Genomic DNA, 20,995 nt, shown 5'->3' with positions numbered 1-20,995 from the left:
AGACGCGCCGCAAAGCGCCGAAATACAGGCTGAAAAGCGCACACAGCGTGGCAATAACACAAGCAAGAAGCAAAGATACAATTAAACAAAGCGGTAAGCCAAACGTTTCAATAATTCAAGAAGTAATGCAAAAAGCACTTAACTGGCTGCGAAGCAGCAAAGAAAGAGGAAGTTGTAACCTCTATCTCCTTATTTATACTTATGTGGACTCTATGGTTGCCCAGGGTTTATGGGTAATGTAGTCTGAGTTTTTACTTTACTGTGCTGATTGGCTGCTGTTCAGTAAAGGAATTGAGAAAGCATAATCGGAGCCTCCGTCCTGCCATAGAATTATGTTGAGGGCATCTACTATCAAAAGCAGATAGTAATAACCACATTACGGACTAAGGAGAAAACAACAGGCAAATAATTAACCAGTTATATTTCTGGGAGTTTACTTAGGAAATGGTGTCTTACTATGGTCACAACTATAACAATCTAACATTCTTAAACTAGATGGAGGAGGAGTTTGGTGGTAAAAAAACGGGAAACTTTATTATTCCCATTTATGAACATTAAAGCAAAGGCGATTTTAGGCAAGCCGACTCCTCAAATAAAGCCATCTTTGGCTTAAAAAATTGAGTCTCCTGGCTGAATTAGATTTGTTGGCATGTATGCATTTTGGAATTGGAAAGAGGGTGATTTTGGAAAAAAAACTGAGGGACTGTATCCTAGTTTTGTTGCCCTGAGTTGCGCCCTCAGCAGCAGTATGTCCCATTCAAAATTACTATTTGACAGCCGTTCCTAAAAATAATTGGGACATTTATAACTTAGCGCCAAATAGTCCAGGACTAGAGTTAGAATAGTACATAAGTCTCCTGGAATATTTTGGGTAAAGTTGCTCTTTCCCCAGATATTCTAAGATTATTTTTAGAATAGTACATTTGCTCTTCCAGTGTCCGCCACGTCCACTGCTGCCCTGAGGGCACAGATCAGGGCAAGAAACACAAACACGCTTTATTTTCCCCATTGATTTACATTAAATCAGTGGGAATGTTTGACGAGAGACTACTAAAATAAAAGCCAGTTGTGGCTTAACCCCTTCCGTGCTTCGAACGTCCAATGGTCGTCGCGTGCACTACCTCACTGGTGCTGTGCACGACCGTTGGACGTCCGAATCCCGTTAGCGCGATCGAAGGTCCGCACTGGGGCGGAATGTTCGACGCGCTAAACGGGTTAAAGAACTGGAGTGTCTCGTTTTAGTTGGGCCTGTTGGCATTTATGCAACTATAGAGCTCTAGCAGAAGCTTAGCTGGCAAGTTTTCCCTGGTTCATGGGTAATGTGTTGAATCAATCCACGTTTTGTTTCTTTAAATTCTGAGACCTTTAGTTCTGTTTTAAAATGGCTTACAAGCCCAGGAAGAAAAATCTTGATCCGCACATCAGACACGGGCCTGGGAAATTTGGTAGGGCTGCAGAAGGGTTGTCACCTTCCTCAGGAAATATACTGCCCATTTATTTTATGCCTTGCAATTCTGGAAGGCCAAGAACTGGTAGGCGAAAAATTATTTGTATAAAGTTTTAAGCATTCTTTTGTAACAAGCCATTTAACCTACTCTTTGCTTTAATGCACATTTAGAAATAATCAAGACAGCTCTTAAATACATTTTCAGTGATTTTTACATCTGCTTCCTGTTTTATGTGTATAATATTTCAAAGTGGAAAACATACCTTATTTCACTGCTTTCCTAGTTATTTTACAAGCATGGAAAGAAAATAGAGATCAGATAGATATTTTACCAGGTAGCTGTTGTTATTCAATACTATGTGTAGTTGGTACTTGTAGAATTGGAACAAAGAATGTTTCTACAGATAATTCCTTGAGGGAACGTTCCTGTAAGAATGGGATGTTCGTGTTCTAGCCTGACTGTTGGAAGCAGGCAGTTTGTGGATGAGGTCAAATAAATCCCACTTGCTTACCTTATCTACTTGATTCATCCTTATTTAAATATTTATTTATTTATTTATTGCATTTGTATGGCGCTCAGCTACCCAACAAGGGTTTCCCGGCGCCTTTGACATTAAGTTGGTCAAAGGAGAATGCTGAGTTGGTTTATTTAGCGCAGTTGTTTCTGAAACAGCCAGGTTTTTACGTATTTCCGGAATTTGGTGTAGCTTTCCTCTTTCCTGATATGAAGAGGTAGAGCGTTCCATAAAATTGGTCCTTTGACAGAGAAAGATCTCCTGCCAGTTCTTTGTAATTTAAATCTGGGGACGGCAAAGTTCGAGGCCGTTTGGGAGCGGAGGTTTCTTGTTGGCAGGTAGGGAAATGCTAGAGCTTGTAGATAGGAGGGAGCCGTTTTGTTTTTAATTTTGAACATGTAGCTCAGGGTTTTAAAGCTGATCCGATGTTCTACCCTGAGCCAATGTAATTCGTTCAGGTGTCTTGATACTCTTTCGGACCTTGGGATCCTGCACAAGCATCTTGCGGCAGAGTTTTGAATTGTTTGCAGTCGCTTGATTACTGCTGAGTTGGAGCCAAGGTAGAGGATGTTTCCGTAGTCAATACGCGATGTTACTAGTGCGTTGACTACGGTTTTTTGCGTGACAGGGGGCAGCATCCAAATGATTTTTTTTAACCATTTTATTATAGTGAAACAGAGTCCTGCGATTTTGTTTGCCTGCTGTTTCATAGACAAAGTGTTGTCTATAATGACCCCTAGGTTTCTTACTTGCGTAGCTGGTGGGGGAATATTGCCCAGCTCGGACGGCCAGTGGGAGGGGTTCCAGAGTTCCTTGTTTTTTCCCAGTAGGAGTACCTCAGTTTTGTCTCCATTTAATTTCAACTGGTTGGTGGTCATCCAGTTGAAAATTTCCTGGAGTCCGGTTTTGAGTAGGGAGGGGGCTAACGGGTTTGCCTCAGAGAGGGAGAAAATGATTTGGGAGTCGTCAGCGTAGGTCATCAAAGACAGGCCTACGCCGTCAGCCAGGGCAGCTAGTGGTCTAAGGTACAAGTTAAAAAACAACGGGCTCAGGATAGAGCCCTGTGGTACTCCATGAGGGGCGGGGAAGATGTCTGAGCTTGCGATACTGGATTTAATCTGGAAGGTTCTTTCAGAAAGAAAGGACTTGATCAATTGTAAGGCATCATTACGTATGCCGTTTTTCTCTAGGGTAGCCAGAAGGGTTTTGTGAGATATGGTGTCAAACGCCGCACTCAAATCTAAAAGAATGAGTGCGACTGTTTGACCCTTGTCCAGGAGTTGTCGAATTGTTTTCGTCACACCCAGTAGGGCAGTCTCCGTGAAGTATCCTGCTCTAAAGCCTGATTGTGAAGGGTGGAGGAGGTTGTTATCCTCTGTGAAGGTGGTGAGGGCGGAGTGTATGTGCCTTTCCATGAGTTTGGAAAAGGCAGGAAGCAGAGATATAGGTCGATAATTCGAGAGAACTGTGGGGTCGGATGGCGGTTTTTTCAGTAGTGGGGTTACCACTGCATGCTTCCAGCTTGATGGGACGGTGGAGGCTTGGAGGGAAGCATTAAGCATGTCTGTTATGGCTGTCAGGGAGGTCGTGGCAAGTTGTTTCAAGATACTCAGAGGGAGGGGGTCACAGGGGGAGCCTGATGAGATGGACTTTAGGGAGGTTTTTAGGGAATCCAAAGTTACCAGAGGCCAGTTTTCCAGGGTGTTAACTATGTCTGGTGACCTGGGGATATCCTGTTGTGAACAGTTGCTTAAGGGCCTGGTGGTGATATTGGTGATAATGTTCTCAATTTTATCATTAAAAAATGTCGCAAGGTCCTGGCATTGTTTGTTGGTTAGGGGATGGGCCGTAGCAGTTGTTTGGGCCCCTGCTAGGTCCTTGACTGTATTAGATAGAGTTTTTCCCGGATTATAATCTTTGCGCCAGTTTCTTTCCAGCGCTTTGCATTTAGATTTTTCTACTTGGAGAGATTTATTGAACCAGGGGGCTGGGGGGTGGTGAAAGTTTTTGTTTGCCTTCGTTAGGCGGAGGCATTGGTTGGCTGCGGATTCGAGCCACTGGTTAGTGTTTACAGCGAGACTTTCCACGTTTCGGTCATGGGAGGGTGTGTTAGTTGATAACATTTGGTTCAGTTTATTAATGTCGAGTAGTTTCCAGTTTCTCCTGAGGTTTGAAGGCCGAGCAGCATTATTTGGGGAGGAAGTTCTGGTTAGACTGAAACTAATAAGATGATGGTCTGTCCAGCATAGAGGACTTGTTATATCCCATTTTAGGTCTGGGAGATTTGTGATTATGGGGTCTAATAGATGTCCTGCCTTGTGCGTGGGACCAGAGTTTAGGAGTGATAGATTTAAGGCCATTAGATCATCTATTAGATTGCAGTAGGCCAGGTTGGTTGGGTCCTCAAGATGCCGATTTAAGTCCCCTAGGAGTGTAAAGTTTTTGAAGTCTAACAGAAATGGCGAGAGGTAGTTTGCAAGGCTGGTTGTCCAGGTAGTGGCATTCCCAGGAGGTCTGTATATGAGGAGGCCGGAGAATGTAAAATTAGGGTTCAGGATAATTTGAAAGGAAGCGGCTTCACAGTCTGGGATGTTAACTGGGAGCATGTTACATATAAAGTCTTTGCAGTATATGATCGCGATACCCCCGCCCACTTCGCCTTGTCGGTCTTTCCTTGCTATGGCATAGTTGGCAGGGAGAGCGGTTGCTACATCCGGACCAGAGCTGTCGTGTAGCCAAGTTTCTGTGAGGAAGAGCGCACTGGGTGCTTTTTCTAGTAGCAGAGTGAAGATATCTAGTTTGTGCTGTGGCAAGGATCTGCAATTTACAGAAAGAAAGGAGTAGTTACAGGTCGAACGTTTGGGGCGTTTAGATGAGGTTAGAGTATGGATTGCAGTGTCTGGGTAAGGTTGGATATTTGTAAGGTGGACTGTGCAATTTGAGCAGTGTGTGTCACCCAGTGGTGAGAGTACAATACAATTATGGTGTGGGGCGGGACGTAGAGCTTTTAGTTGCGTGGAGGTCATACCTGGGAGGTTGTCTGTAGAGGGTTCTCTGCCCCATGCCCCGTCCTGTCCCGGACGGGCCCAGACGGGCATGTCTTTGGCTAGTCTTTGCCGCAGCTTTGGTGCGGCTGCTGCGCGTCATATAATGTGACTGGTTTTTGTAGAGGCCGGGCACCACATTTATTTGGCGACGATTGGATGACGCGACCTCAAAACAAGTCCAGATAAGCCAGAAAACGTCTCCTCCAGTGACTGAATGTACAAGAAGGGAAGCGTAGTCTTCACAGCGGCTGATTTTCACGATTGAAACGTGATTTACTGGTGAGGAGAACGGAGGGTGGTGATTTCTACCTTTTGCGTATGCGTTCCGTTAATTTGTACGATTTGGAAGCATCGGCAAATTTGGGTGTGCGTTTCAATGACGCGGCTTGGTTAAGACTTGGGAAAATCTCATTGGCGGACTGTCTATGCGTGTCCGTGACATTGATCCCATTGTGTGAGCTAACATTTTGGCTTCGCCCCGTTGCAGAAGGGAGAAGGCGTGAGTTTCACCTGCTATCCAAAGACGTGGAACAACGTGTGTATTATTTACGTCATAGTCCAATACGACCTATCGAGTGTTTCTGCTGGGTGATTCACAAACGACATTAAAAGACGTGAATCATTGTGCGTTTCAGTTATGTTGTAATCCTTGAAAGCCACTGTTGTCAGAAGAAATTGCTAGGATACAACTCATCGTATTTCAGCTGTGCGCTTCACGAACGATTAGCGCGTTGCTGGGATACGAGTCCGTGCTCGATTCAGCGGCTTCGAAGAAGAGAGTATTTCTTCTTGTCTTTTATTCATTTTGAGCCAAACTTCGCTGCTTCATTTATTTTGGACCATTTGAAGATAAAAAAACTGGGTCGTGGTGAGAATATATGTTGAAATTTAGAAAGATAAGTAACATCATTTATTGAAAGACTTGAGGATAATTATTTCTTGTAACTTTATTCTAAATTTTACTTCAAGTGTGACTAATCTAATTTATTGGTCAAAACATATGATATCATTGTTGTCATATTGTTTTATTTAATATTTTTCTCATTTCTTTTCAGGATAATATGTTATCAACAGTATTTCTCTTTTCATGGATGTGGCATTAATAAGAAGTTGATAATGGTGTTAGAGGGAATTAGAATGTATAGGTGTTATTCACTTTTTATTCCTCATACATTATATCAGTTCAGTTCATGAAGCTTTATTCGGTTCATAAAGAATAATGACCATAAAAGCACAACAAACATGCAACAGAATAAAAATACAAGCAATGATTAAAAGATCATACTTTTCCTAAAAGTCATGGATTTACAAATAAAACTGGCAGTATAAAAACATATGTCGGGGCAGTCCAAATTGTACAACAAACACATTGCATCCTCCACACTAAAAACACCATACTTGAGAAATATTGGTTTTAAAAAGGATATCCTAACATTCTTGAACAGGGTGCAAATGAGCATAAAGTGCATTGTGCTTTGTTTCGAATGCCCATCGCAGGGGCAGGGGCTAACCGGATGCTTTTTTGGATATGGGAAGGCCACCAGTACATGAGCAGTTCCAACTCTTAGTCTAGTCAGTACAAATCTATGCGCAGGCCTAGTTACCACGCTCAGGCAATTCTAGAATCCCTCAGTAACAATATATTTATTATAAGCATTAACAGTAACGAGAGAATTACTCACAGCTGAGCGTTTATGGGCTCTGTAAGACTTAAAAGAGTTTTTCATGTCCTGTTTGGCGAGACCTCTGGGGGGACAGTGATCTAGCAACAAATTAATACCAAAGATACTTTTGTAACAATCTATAACATATTTAAGCCGTGGTATCTGCAAACAATTGTCTAATCCAAGGCAGTCCCTAATTACAAGTTGATTAAACTCAGTCTCTTCCTTGAGCCAAATGGCTCGGTAAAGCAAAAGAGGCCTAAGTAAAGCAAGTTCGCTCAAGTAGGAGACCTCAACCTCTTTGTGAATCAACTCTGTTGGGGCAGATTTAGGGAGGCACAATAATTTCTTAAGGAAGTTATTTTCTTTTATCTGCAAACGTTCAATATTGCAGTAACCCCAGAGCCCCGCCCCATAAAGGGCAATGGATACATTACGTGCCTTGTAGATTTCCATCATATCCTTGATTCGCCTATCCCCCAGCTTAGACGCAAATTTAAAAATGACATAAGAACTTTTGCTCATTTTAGTTAGAACATTCGTTAATTCTTGCCCCAGCTGCCATCACTAGTGAAAGTTACCCCCAGGTAGCAGAAACTATTCACATGCTGTACTTTATCCCCATCTATAAAAAAGGAATAGCTTTTACCCGCATTTGTTCCACAGGTCATTGTATGGGTTTTATTCTTATTGATCAGCAGTCTCCTGCTCCCAATAAATTCGGTGAACTTGTCCATCAGACGCTGCAGACCAACGGGTGTCCGTGACAGGAGCACCGCGTCGTCTGCATACAGCAGAACTGGGACACTGTCCCCGGCAACCTGTGGAGCATCAGCCTTGACAGTATTCAGGACGGCTTCAACCCCATTAACAAAAAGGGTAAACAACAGGGGCGCAAGGACGCACCCTTGCCTAATTCCCCGTTTCACATTAAAATTACTAGTGCACTCCCCATTAACACCATACCGGACACATGTTTGTAACTTGCTATATAGTCTGGCAAGGAAAAAAATAATTTCTTCAGGGGCACCCATATCTAGCAAAACTGACCACAGAAGTGAATGGTTAACTAAATCAAAAGCACTGCTTAGGTCAGCAAAGCAAAGATAAATATTACCGGGCTTAGCTCTAGTGTACTTGCCAATCAATAGTTCTAGATTCAGGCACTGATCTAGGGTCCCTCTTCCCTTCCTGAATCCATATTGGGAATTGGAAAGGATCCCGTTCTCATCCGCCCACTCTTCTAGTCTGGAAAGCAGTACTCTGCTCATGATTTTTACTGATGAATCGAGCAGGCTAATCGGCCGGTAGTTACAGGCTAGTGCTTTGTCCCCCTTTTTATAAATAGGGACAATAATGGAGTCACCCCAGGTTGGTGGAATCATGGTAGTTACCGCAGCATTGAGTGCCAAGGTAAGTATTGGTCCCCAAAGCTGTGGTTGAGCCCTGTATACATCTATCGGGACTCCATCTGGCCCCTGAGCCTTCCCCCACTTACTAGTTTTAATACTAATCTCCACCTCCCCCAGGGAGATATCTAGAGGCACCACGGGCCATAGCATATGCTCATTGAACGTCAGAGTGTTATCTTGAAAGATCGCGGAGAAATGGTTCACCCAGTCCTCAGTGCCCACATTAGAGGAAAGATGGGGGATTTTGTCATCTTGAAGGAAAGGGGAGTTAACAGTGGACCAAAACAGGCGACTATCGGCAGTTTCTGCTGCCTGGCTAAGGTGATCCCAGGCTTCCTGCCGTAGCTCCTTCTTTCTTTTGGATAGCGCCTTTTTATAATCAATTCTCAGAAGTCTGACTCTATCCTTATCCCTAGGGGTGTGGGCTAGAGCATGTTTAAGTTGCGAGAGAAGGGACGTACAGGCAAGGTCAAACCATCCAATCCCTTTCCCTCCTCTACCCGATTTATTCCCCGTGAAGATGTTGTTAATGACATTATTAATGTTAAGAAAATGGGTCATAACATGAACAGACGGGCAGCCTGGAGACAAAATAATGTCAATGTCCGTCAGGCATTTATTTATGATTATGGGTTCCACTGTAGCTGAGTTTTCCCCTTTCCATCTCAGCCTAGTCCCGTTGGTCCTATGTGGCTCTATATTGGCCAGCACTCTAGTGGGCAGTTCAGTTCTACACTTCCACGTAGTAATATGCATGGTAACACAATTGTGGTCACTCAAAGAGGATGTATCCCTTACTTTAATTAAACAGTGAGGTACCAAACTAGATGAAACCATGATGTGGTCGATAGTGGAGCCCGCATTCCGTCCAGTAAAGGTGGGGATGGAACACTCACTACCCTCCTGTACAGTACTCAATAGCTCTAGATCATACGAAGCCATGACGCTATTGATTGACTCTCCGTAGGCATTATGAGGGAAATGCGACATACTCTCCCCGCTATTAGTTAGGATCCCACAAACCCTGGAAGAGGATAAACTACAAACTGTTAAATTAAAATCCCCCAACCAAATGTAAGTAAAAGTGCATTTTGCTTCGCTTACCAGCTTCATGAGGGCACAGGATAACTCAACTATCACTTTGTGCCGGGAATTATTAAAAATATTGTTGTAAAAATTTATTAAAAGCACATCAGTGCCATCCAGTATACGTACCCAAAGAATTTGTGAGTGTGGTTCAACTAACAAATGTTTAACGATAGTCAACTTTAAGTCAACTGAAATAAGAAAAAGTAGTCCTCCCTTTGCCCTGCCATGCCTAGTTTCAGAGGCTTCTAGGCTATAGCATGTATACCCTTCAAGGCTAGGTTTGTCAACACACCACGTCTCTTGTAAGCATAAGATGTCATAAGACCTAACAATGCCCTCCCACTCCATTTTATGTACTTTAGATGCCCATCCGGCAATATTCCAGCTGGCAATAGAAATCCCCACAGTATGATAACTGTTAGCAATACCATGGACATTGTTAGTACTATTACCCCTGACACTTCGGTCAACCACAGGCCCATCTATATGCCTACCTGCAACATTCACCGGTTCTTCAACAATCTCATTCACACAGTGAACTGCAGTCCTGCTACTCAAGTTACCTATGGTGGCAGTAAATGGGCTCGTAATAGCCACTCTCTCCTCACTTTGATTATTTGATTTGGTGCTCAAGGTAACTCCCTCCAGGTCCCAGGACCCATCTGATGTCAATCGTTCTGGTCCAAGAAACTCAGGGACTGGTACCTGTTCTGGACCGGGACTTGGTAAACCATCCCATGGATAGGTGGGAAAAAACTATCCCCGTTGGGTACGAAATTAGGGGTAGGTGGGGAAAAACTATCACCATTAGGGACAGGGTTCAATATGGGCATGGGCAGGATAGATCTGCCACCATTGAGTACATGGTTAGGGGTAGGTAGAAAAAATCTATCACCATTGGGTACAACGTTAGGGGTGAATACCCTATCTCTGCAATTGGTGGGAGGTAACTTATTAAGGTGATTATAAAAGTAGCCCAAAGGACGTGCGGTTACATCAGTCTCAAGCTGTGTTAAAGCAGCAGCTCTAAGTAAGAACGCCGCAACATGTTGGGGGTCTTTGAAGTTGACGATCACACAGTCACCCCCGCAGGTCTTCCTAGTGTTGCCGATCCAGTTGACCTTTCTGGTAGATAAAATTTGATCTGAATAGTTAACTGGAAATCCACAGTGTCGATTTAGCCATGAAACTGTTTTGTTTTTTAAGGAGTCCCGCGACTCTAGAAGAGGTATAGCCTGGCTAAAAGAGGGAACATTAGTTAGAACCACAACATATGGTAAGCACTCCGGGGGAAGGTCTACTGAGCGATTATTTATGCTAGCAGAAACCCCTGCAGACTAAGCATGAGCGAATTTTGCGGATCTCGCGTTCGCGAATTTTGCGGATTTGCGGATTCGCAATCCGCAAAATCCGCGAATTCCCGCGAATTTGCGGATTTTTTTTTTTTTGTGTTCGCCCGTGTTTCTGCCAGTTCGCGAGGGTTTTTACAATTTCGCAATTTGCGAACTTACCTGTCGGGTCGCAAGTTTTGCGAACTTGTTGTTTCTACGTGTCCAACCTGTTTGGGACACTCTTCTTCATCACTGCCACTCTCTGTCACCACTGCCACTCTCTGACTACTCATGCCACCCTCTGGCCCACCCATGCCACCCTCTGTTTCATCACCACACCCTCTGGTTGTCCAGTGTACATTATTTTCGGCAAAGCAAAGCACACCTTCCCTGCCTCAAGTGACCTGAATTAATTTGGGGCTGATTAATGTGTCACAGAATATTTTTTTAGCTGGCACCTGCTTCCTTAGTGCGCCCTGATTAGTGATCTTTTGCACTTGCTAAGTGCTTTCATTGTTGCAAAATTAGTTACAACACCTGCCCTGCCCCAACTGACAATAATGAATTAGGGGCTGATTAATGGATTTTAACTTCCAGCCTGGCTCCTGCTTGTCTCCCTTAGCTGTAATTCATGACCTTTGTGGCATATGTGTAACTATTCTGAGGTTCAGAGCAGGGTCACATAATAGTTTCAACTGGCAACTGAACTCTGGAGGGGCCCCTCAGGAAGCACTACAGGAAATGGCTACTAATGATGTGCCTGAACTTTTGAACCTGGTAAGTAGTTACTTTCAGTTTTGCTTAGATCGTATTTCTGCAATTTCGCACTTATTCGCGGGGCGCGAACTCACGCGAACAGTGCGAGCAGTGCGAGCAAAATCCGCTGCTCACGGATTTGCGGATTTTGCAGGAAATTCGCAAATCTCGCGGATTGCGGATTTCCCGAAAATCCGCAAAATCCGCGAGCGGAACGGATTTTCCGCCCATGCCTACTGCAGACCCAGCGACAGCTGCTGGCACGCCTGGTGTCTGTGCTGCCCTAACTCTATTAGAAGTTGGTAATGTGTTTTTACCAACACTTGTCCCTGCAAACCCTGCAGCTGCAACCGGAACTGCCGGAACCTGCACTGGCCGACCCTTATTGCAAGCTGGTAATGAATTCGGACTGGTCAGTACAGATGGTGCCTGCAGGGTTTGTCTTCCCACTTCGGACCCGGTGGTAGCAGTGTTCGTGTTGCAGGACCTCCACTTAGCCACAGATTGATTACATGTGGCAACTCTATTGGGTAGTTCAGGATTAACTATCTTGGCTACATGCTGATTTAACAGGGACCCCAATCTCAATACTTCTGCAGATAGTGCATCAATCTTAACAAGTAATGGCTCCACAACCGACTTCAGTTTACCATCAATACAACCCACTAATAAATCGAATTGGTCAATATTAATAGTAACACAGTTGTCCTTAGTAAGAGTCCCTTTGTCACAAACATTATCTTTGGGGATAGAGTCCTTTTTCTTCCTGGTCGAGTGACTTCCCCGCTTAATAATAGGTTTCCTACATGCTTTCATGGATCTGTAGCCGTTGTACATTGTTGCGGAGTACCATCTGGGATTTCAAGTTGGTCTTCCACTGCGGTAGAATCATCTAAAACCTCTACGGCAATAGTTCCAACATTACCGCTGGTGTCATTGGTCTCAACTGTCGCATTAGTGACAGTGTTGCCCTCAATGGCAGGGTCCGATGATAGATCAAGGGGAAAATCAGGTAAATTGCCTTGTCCTAAGGATTTTCTTCTATCGCTGTTAATTCTACTGACGACTTTAAGCAGGTAGTTATCCGTTAAGGTAGTTTGAATAGACATAGTTAGTAGCAGGTTGGTAGTGCAGGCGGTGTACAGAGGGTCAGGAAAGCACAACCACACAACCCCCGCTGGCTACTTGGTAACCAAAGTCAATCCTTTAGATGTGAATTTACATATACTCACAGTTGCAGCCAAGGGGGGTGGCCCGTCCCATCCTCCGTCGTCCCCGGACGGCCACAGACGGCCCCGCCCTTGACCCGGGCTTCACCCGCGCGCGACTCCCGGGGCGAGAGGGCACAGTCTGCTTTGTAGCGCCTCCGGGCGCTCTGAACACGCGTCACGGGCGCGCCGCCCCGAGGCTGCTGGGGCTGATAGTTGTGAGGGAGTCTCACGGCGCTCCCTCTCTGCCCGACTTCACTGCCGTTCCCCTCACGGCGGGTAACAGTTGTGTTGCTGGTCCCCATGGGCTCACGGGCACAGTCTGCTTTGTAGTGCCTCCAGAGGGTTCTGAACACGCGTCACGGGCGCGCCGCCCCGAGGCTGCTGGGGCTGGTAGTTGTGAGGGAGTCTCACGGCGCTCCCTCTCTGCCCGACTTCACTGCCGTTCCCCTCACGGCTGGTAACAGGTGTGTTGCTGTTATATCAATAGTGAGCACTTCTCTTCTCATACGATTAATATAGTGGTGATATAGTGAACTACGTGTTATGTGCAGTGTTGTTTATATTCTTATGTGGTTTTAGAGAACATTAGGAAAAATTGCAGGGTTAAGTATTTAAAATATATTTAATTGAGGTTTAATAATATATAATTTTAAAAAAAATGCAAAATGTTACTCAACCTCCATTTTTTAGCAAGTCCTGGGGAAAGATACGTCAAATGGCAAAAATGGAAAAAGATTTGTGTAAATTATGCAAGGGTATGTGGCACTAATTTAAGTGCCGAACGCAAACATTCATTATTACTTCATTGTCTTGGGGAGTGAGGGTCAAGAAGTTTTATAACATTTACCTGAACTTAGCGCAGCAGAACAAAGACATTTAAATGAGTATGAAATATGTATTTTACAACTTGATCATCACTATCTCCCAAGGTTAAGTACCATAATGGAAAGATATCATTTTGGGTTACGTGAGCAGAAAAAGGACGAATCGGTTGAGGAATTTGTATCAGCTTTAAGGAAATTGGCTTCATCGTGCAGTGGAAGAGAGAATAAGAGATCAATTTGTATTGAAATGTGTACATGACAACATCAGGAAAGAACTATCGTTGAAGGATGAACCTCCTCTGGAAGAAGTGTTACCCATTGCGAAACAAGTTGAACATATGATGAAGTGTGTGGATGAACTTAAAGGAGAGAAAGACAAAAATATTACATCAGAAACTAAAGTAGAATCTAAAGTGGAGGAAGTTGTGTGTCAAGTTAAAAAGGATACTTCTATTAATAGAGACAAGACTAGTTCTATGTCTAATGCAATTGATAAGTCTCTACAAGGAGGTAGACCTATTTGTTTTAGATGCGGACGTTTTGGGCATTTGGCTAATGCTTCCTTTTATCCAGCTGTAAGAGTAACATGTAACACTTGTGGTCGAAAGGGGGATTTTGCTAAATGTTGTAAAACCAAATCTAATAGAAGTGATAGTTCAACAAAGAAACAATCTCAACCGCAAGTAAAGTCAGTCATGTTTCAGGTTGATGGGAAAATAGGTGAACATCCATCTCATTTAGTAGAAATTGATGATGTTCAGATTAACGTCAAGTTTGATTCATGTTCTCATCTTACTATGATAGAAGAAAACATTTTTAATCAACATTTTCACAACAAAGTTAAGCTAGTTAAAAGTGATCTTTCACCTCTAGGTTATGGTGGTATTCCAATTAAGATGTTGGGATACTTTCTTGCTACAATTGAATTGTGTGATCGCATGATTGCAGGGAAAATATATGTAGCTCAGCGTGGTGATTCACTATTAGGGTTGCCTCATTAACGCTTTCTTGGACCTATCTCCCTGCTTCCTGCTCTGGCTAAGGTGGTTGAGAAACATGTACAGCACACACTTACCAACTTTATTGAGAGTAACAACATCCTCCATGATTCTCAATCTGGTTTGCGTGCAAACTATAGCACGGAGACAGCCCTCTTGGAGGTGACCGAAGCCATCAGAGAGACTCTCGATCTCGGGGGGAAGGCTATGCTAGTCATGCTCGACCTGTCGGCGGCTTTCGACACCGTCCCACATGACGGTCTCCTTTTAAGACTCTGGGAGATCGGGCTGCGTGGGACAGTGCTGGATTGGTTTCAATCCTTTCTATCGGGCCGTCGACAGGTGATCTGGGCACCACCGTTCTCCGCCGAAATGCCACCGCTAGAGGTGGGGGTTCCTCAAGGGTCCATTCTGAGCCCCACCCTTTTTAATATCTATATGGCCCCTCTGGCGGAGGTGGCGGAGGCTTTTGGTGCCCAGATCATATCTTACGCTGATGACACCCAGCTCCTGTTTACTTGCAGGAAGGGAGAGGTTTTTGACGGCGACAGGATCAAAGGCTGTCTGAGTGCGGTCTTTGCGTGGTTTCAGCGGCACAGCCTGAAATGCAACTCGGATAAGTCTGAGCTGCTTTTCTTTGGTTGTGCCCCTGACCCCGGTTGGAAATTGTGGTGGCCTCAGGACATGTTCCCTCCGGAGAAGGCGTCCTCCCAAGTCAAGAATCTTGGGGTAGTGTGTGACGACGACCTCTCTTTTCGACCCCATATTATGGGGGTATCAGGGAAATGTTTCGGCATCCTGAAGATGCTCAGAAAATTTCTCCCACTGCTCTCCCTGCAATATAGAAAAATTGTCGTCCAGGCGTTAGTAGGGTCTCGACTAGACTACGCCAATGCGTTATATTCAGGACTGCCCAAATATTTGCTGGCTAGACTGCAAATAGTGCAAAACTCAGCGGCAAGAGCCATATTTGGCCTGCCACGGAGAGCAAGAGCCTCGGAGCTGCTAAATAGGTTGCATTGGCTACCTATTTTTAAAAGAATTGTGTTTAAAATCCTCACGTTGGCTTTCAAAGCCCTTCACTCAGTGGGTCCGAATTACATCAGGAAGCGCATGGCTTTTTATGCGCCGCGGAGGATGTTGCGGTCAGCTGAGCTGGCTAAAGTGGTTGTACCGTCTGTTAGACGCGTCCGGATGGGAGGACGGTCCTTCAAATATGTGGCGGCATGCCGTTGGAGTGAGCTCCCTTTCACCCTCCGTAAAGCCAATAGTCTCCTAGCCTTTAGGAAGGAGCTAAAGACTATGCTTTTTTCTGTTTAAACTCTGGGATCATAGCGATTTGCTGCCTTGGTGCTTCTTTGGTTTTTCAGGCCTCTTTGTCAAAGCGCCGGGACACCCCTTGGGGTAGCCGTGCGCTCTAAAAGAATGGTGTAACATAACATAACATAACATTGGTGTAAGTCTGAATCCTAATGCATCTCCCCAAGTACAAGGCAGAAAGTTGATGATTTATCCTCAAAGTTTGCAGATCAGTTTCCTGATGTTTTAAAAGAAAGCCTAGTGTGTCTCAAAGGATATAAACATCATATCAGAATAAGAGATAATGCTGTAACAGTTGTTGCCAAAGTAAGGAGAATAATTTTAAATGAACAGGCTGGTGTACAAAGAGAAATAGAGAAACGTATAAAACTGAAAGTTATTGAACCAGTTGAAGCCACGGAGTGGTTGGCTCCGATAGTTGTAGCTAAGAAACCCAGTGGTGAGTTGCGTCTCTGTATTGATTTGCGCTCTTTTAACAAGGCAGTCATAGTAGATACATTTCCTTTACCCAATATTGATGAAATAGTTGGAACGTTGGAGGGAGCTAAGTATTTCACTACACTAGATTTGGTCTCTGCCTATCATCAGGTAGAGCTAGATGAATCATCCCAGGAGCTGACGGCTTTTGTGACTCCCATAGGTACTTTTAAGTTTTGTAGGATGCCTTTTGGCCTTATTTCCGCAGCTTCAGTTTTTCAGCGCATTATGTCAAAAATTCTTAAGGGTCTCTTGGGGGTTAAATGCTACCAAGATGATCTGTTGATATATGGTAATTCCAAGCGTGAACACAATGCACGTGTCTGTGCTGTCTTAGAACGACTTAGGCAGTATGGTTTAACACTTAGAAGAGACAAGTGTAAATTTAGAGTGGAGGAAGTAAACTATCTTGGTCATCGCATAACAGGAGAAGGTGTTTTTCCAAAGAAAGAATTGGTAGATTCTATTTCTAATATCTCAGAACCTTCAGCAAAGATGAACTTCTCTTTTTTTGGGCATGGTAGAGTTTTATAATAAATTAATTCCTGATTATGCAGATAAAACTAGTAACTTGAGAAAACTTACTGTGAAAAATTTAGTTTTTCAATGGTCTAATGAGTGTATGAGAGAGTTTGTTCAATCAAAGATGAGTTGAGGAAAGCTCCATGTCTTCATGCATTTGTTCCAGGTGATCCCACTTATATTTTTACCGATGCAAGTGATAAGGGACTGGGTGACATTCTTCTTCAAAAAAGAAATGGGAAAGAATCTTTAATTGCTTGTGCTTCTATGTGCCTTAGAGGATCAGAATTAAATTACTCTGTTATAGAGAAGGAATCTTTAGCAATATATTGGTCTTTGAGGAAATTCAAAAATCTCATTTGGGGAACTAAGTTTACTGTCTTATCAGATCATAAACCCCTAAGGGAAGTGTTTTCAAAGAAAGGTCTTGATGCCATCTCATCTAGAATTAGAAGATGGATAATTTCCATACAAGAATTCAATTTTGATGTTGATTACATTCCAGGGGTCATTATTAATTCAGCAGATTGTCTTTCAAGACTGGTGAAGTTTGATATGAATGTTGGAGAAGATGAGTTACAAGAAGATGATGAAGTTATTAATGTGTGTGAAATCATGGATGGGGTGATTAGTGAGAATGATTGGAAATCAGAATTGGAAACGGATGAAGAAGTAAAAGGTGTTACGAAATCATTAAAGAATAACAAATGTTTAGATAAGCCTTGGTCTCTTGTTAGTGAGGAACTCTCCGCTGGGGATAATATGTTGGCTCGTGGAATGAAATTGATGCCTCCTGTAGGTATTAGGAATAAACTCTTAAGTCTTGCTCATAATTGACACCTAGGAATTGTAAAGACAAAAGAGTTGATGAGATTACAATTCTGGTGGCCTGGAATGGATATGGAGATTGAGAGAATGGTTAGAGAATGCATAGAATGCTGTGCCAGTGATAACGTTCTTAAAATCATACAGTTGCCAATGGTTTGCAGGAAACTGCCTAATCATCCTTGGGAGGAAATTGCAATTGATATTCTTGGTTCACTTCATGGTGTAAGTGATACTCCTTATCTCATTGTGGATGTGGATTTGTATTCAAGATGGATTGAGGTTCAGGCTGTTAGGGATATTTCTTCAGAAGCTGTGATAACATTTTTAGAGGAAGTTTTCAAAAGAGAGAGTTATCCAAACTGCATTCTCTCTGATAATGGTCCACAGTTCTGTTCATGTCTATTTGAAGAATTCTTGGAAAAATGTGGTATTCATCATAAAAAATTAGCAATTTATCATGCGGAAACTAATGGAGCTGTGGAAAGAGTCAACAAAACACTCAAGGAATGCATACAGCTCGCTAGGGCTAATTGTTTGAATTGGAAGGATGTTCTGCAAGACAGAATTACTTCATATCGTATGTCTCCACATTCTACCACTGGGAGACCTTCTTTTGAGTTGTGTAAGGGTAGAATTCCTAATACTAAATTGTGTCCAGGATGGATGAAATAAACAAAGGTTTAGTTGACAACCACATAGGAGAGTGGAGAAAGAGAGAATTGGATAAACAAAGTAATAGGAAGGCATATTTTGATGATAAAAATGTGTTCAATTTCAGGAGGTGAAGATAGGTGATCTTGTCAAGATCAAAGCACCTGTGGGTTGTCGTCCATGGTCAAAGTATACTGAGATCAGACCAGTTGTAAAAATCTTTTAAAATGCTGTCAAAACGAAAGATGGGAGAATATGGAACAAAAGTCGCATTGTGGTTGTAAATTCAAAAATATTGTTTTTGGATAACAGTTGTAGAAATGTAGATTCTCATAATGAGTCATTTAGTACTTTAGATGCTTCCACAAATTCTTCTAGAGTTCCTCTTGGTTCTCAAGAAAAAAGTCAGAGAATACACAGACTTCCAGTGTATATGAAAGACTATGTTTAATCAATATTTTAAAGTCATTGTATATGTCATTTTCATGCTCTAGTTCTTTTATTATTCAATTTAATTTTCTTTTATTTTTCTTTTGTTAAGGAGGAAGATGTGTGACATTGTTGTTATTCAATACTATGTGTTGTTGGTATTTGTAGAATTGGAACAAAGAATGTTTCTACACATAATTCCTTGAGGGAACGTTCCTGTAAGAATGGGATGTTCGTGTTCTAGCCTGACAGTTGGAAGCAGGCAGTTTGTGGATGAGGTCCAATAAATACCACTTGCTTACCTTATCTACTTGATTCATCCTTATTTAAATGTGGAAGACACCACACTGTTGTACATGAATACTCTTCTCAACATGGCACTCAGTTATTATGAAGCCTTTCTTTGTGTTCCCTTTTTCCCATTCCCTTTTAGAATACCTGCGTGTATTCTAGCATGTTGATTAAGACGTTCGGTTTCTGTCAGTTGGTTCGTCTGGTCTGCTGTGAAGTGTTTGTACAGCTGTTGCTCTATAAATCAACTTGTTTTATCATTTAAGACTTACAAGTTACATCTTCACTTACTACAATTTTGGCGACGAGGATGGGATTCTTTTAATTGATCTGTGGTGTAAGTGGGAAGTCACATCTTGCTTTGGTTACAGCTACTGTGCTGTAGTTTGGCTAATCATCTTGCTGTCTCAACGATTTTGAAGTTGTAGTCCCCACACCAAGCTGGAGTTGTACATCAAATTGTCAGAGAGCCAATGCAGGGACAGTGAAGGGATTTTTACTGTCCATAGCAAAATTCATACCTGTCAAATCACCCTCTTTGACGGGTGTCAGTCACTTTTAATGATATTCATAGGCTTCCAATAATTCACTATCTTTGCAAACCTACACAACTTCAATATTTTTTCTCCATTCTTTCTTATGGGATCACTCACTTAAAACAGGTCCCCGCTAGTTTCAGAGCTAACAGGTTGACAGTAATGCATATTAATCTGCTCAAAGTGGCTCATCAATGAGGAGTATGTGAGACATTGGGCAGACTGGGAAGCCTTAAGGTATGGCCCTGACTGACTAAACATTTTGTATTGTGCAAAGATGCTTGGGGGGGCGGCACCAGAGTTTGTTTATGCGATAAATCCGAGAGAGAAGTTGAAGCACATCAGTTCTGCAGAACAAGCTTTAGTACATTGTTTACCTTTAGCAATTCCTACCCAAGCCCTTTGTTAAGTAAAGTAGTCAACTTGAGCAATTTTACTATATGTAAAAAGCAAAAAAAAAGCAAAATATAACTTTGGAAGACTGGAATATTTCCCACTGTAATATTGGAATTGTATACCACTTGAAAGAAGTAATCCTGGGATATAGAGGGGTAATTTTCGGGAGCCCTTTATTCACAGCAGTGTACAGCATGATGCATTTCGGCGATTTGGCCTTCTTCAGATGCTGATGACTGCCAGGTAACGCCTTCTCCCTCTTTTGAAACTCCTAGGGCACTCCCATAGGTGGCTGATGACTGCCAGGTAACGCCTTCTCCCTCTTTTGAAACTCCTAGGGCACTCCCATAGGTGGGTGGTCACCTGATCCAATCGGTAGTTTGGGCAGAGTTAGAAAATTGTCCGACTACCTCTCCCAGCATGCACCAGAAATAGTCTAAGTTGCAGCCGGATCATGCTCGCATGGGCGCTGAGTTTGCCTCGCAAAGGAGGGGCCGTGTTGTTGCAGGCGAGCCCGTATCGTAAGTGCCCAAGGCTCCCTCCGGTCCCCAATGCCTCCACCTTCAGCTGTCGAGCAAGTCGTGCCGTGAAGCGGGAGGGATTCAACCAGCCTCCCCGTGCAGTCACAGTCTGTCAATTGACAGCGGTCACTAAACTAGTTCGCAGCTGGGGCGATCACAGGGAACTATCGATACCTCGATTCAATAACAGTTTCTGTGCCAGCAATGTCCCTGGATTCTTGTGAGACGGATCCCAATACCGCGCTCCTGGCAGATGCGGAAAATATCAAAAGACGACCACTTGAAAGAAGTAATCCTGGGATACAGCGGGGTAATTTTCGAGAGCCCTTTATTCACAGCAGTGTACAGCATGATGCATTTCAGTGATTTGGCCTTCTTCAGATGCTGATGACCGCCAGGTAACGACTTCTCCCTCTTTTGAAACTCCTAGGGCACTCCCATAGGTGGGAGGTCAGCTGATCCAATCAGTAGTTTGGGCAGAGGTAGAAAATTGTCCGACTACCTCTCCCAGCATGCACCAGAAATAGTCTAAGTTGCAGCCGGATCATGCTCGCATGAGAGCTGAATTTGCCTTGCAAAGGAGGGGCCGTGTTGTTGCAGGCGAGCCCGTATCGTAAGTGCTCAAGGCTCCCTCTGGTCCTCAACGCCTCCACCTTCAGCTGTCGAGCAAGTCGTGCCGTGAAGCGGAAGGGATTCAACCCGCCTCCCCGTGCAGTCACAGTCTGTCAAT

General features: G+C 43.4%; 1 protein-coding gene across 1 annotated transcript in view; it reads right to left on the bottom strand.

The window, feature by feature from the left end:
* Nucleotides 1–351: 351 nt before the first annotated feature.
* LOC147717018 (uncharacterized) overlaps nt 352–20,995 on the bottom strand; it is a 65,041-nt gene continuing 44,397 nt past the window's right edge. The window contains exon 3 of the mRNA XM_086919836.1: nt 352–383. Coding sequence (XP_086775962.1) covers nt 352–383 — 32 coding nt within the window. The remainder of the gene's footprint in view (nt 384–20,995) is intronic.

This window comes from Lissotriton vulgaris, chromosome 5 (assembly GCF_964263255.1).
Source record: "Lissotriton vulgaris chromosome 5, aLisVul1.2, whole genome shotgun sequence".
Taxonomy (NCBI): domain Eukaryota; kingdom Metazoa; phylum Chordata; class Amphibia; order Caudata; family Salamandridae; genus Lissotriton; species Lissotriton vulgaris.
This window is presented reverse-complemented; position numbering and strand designations above follow the sequence as displayed.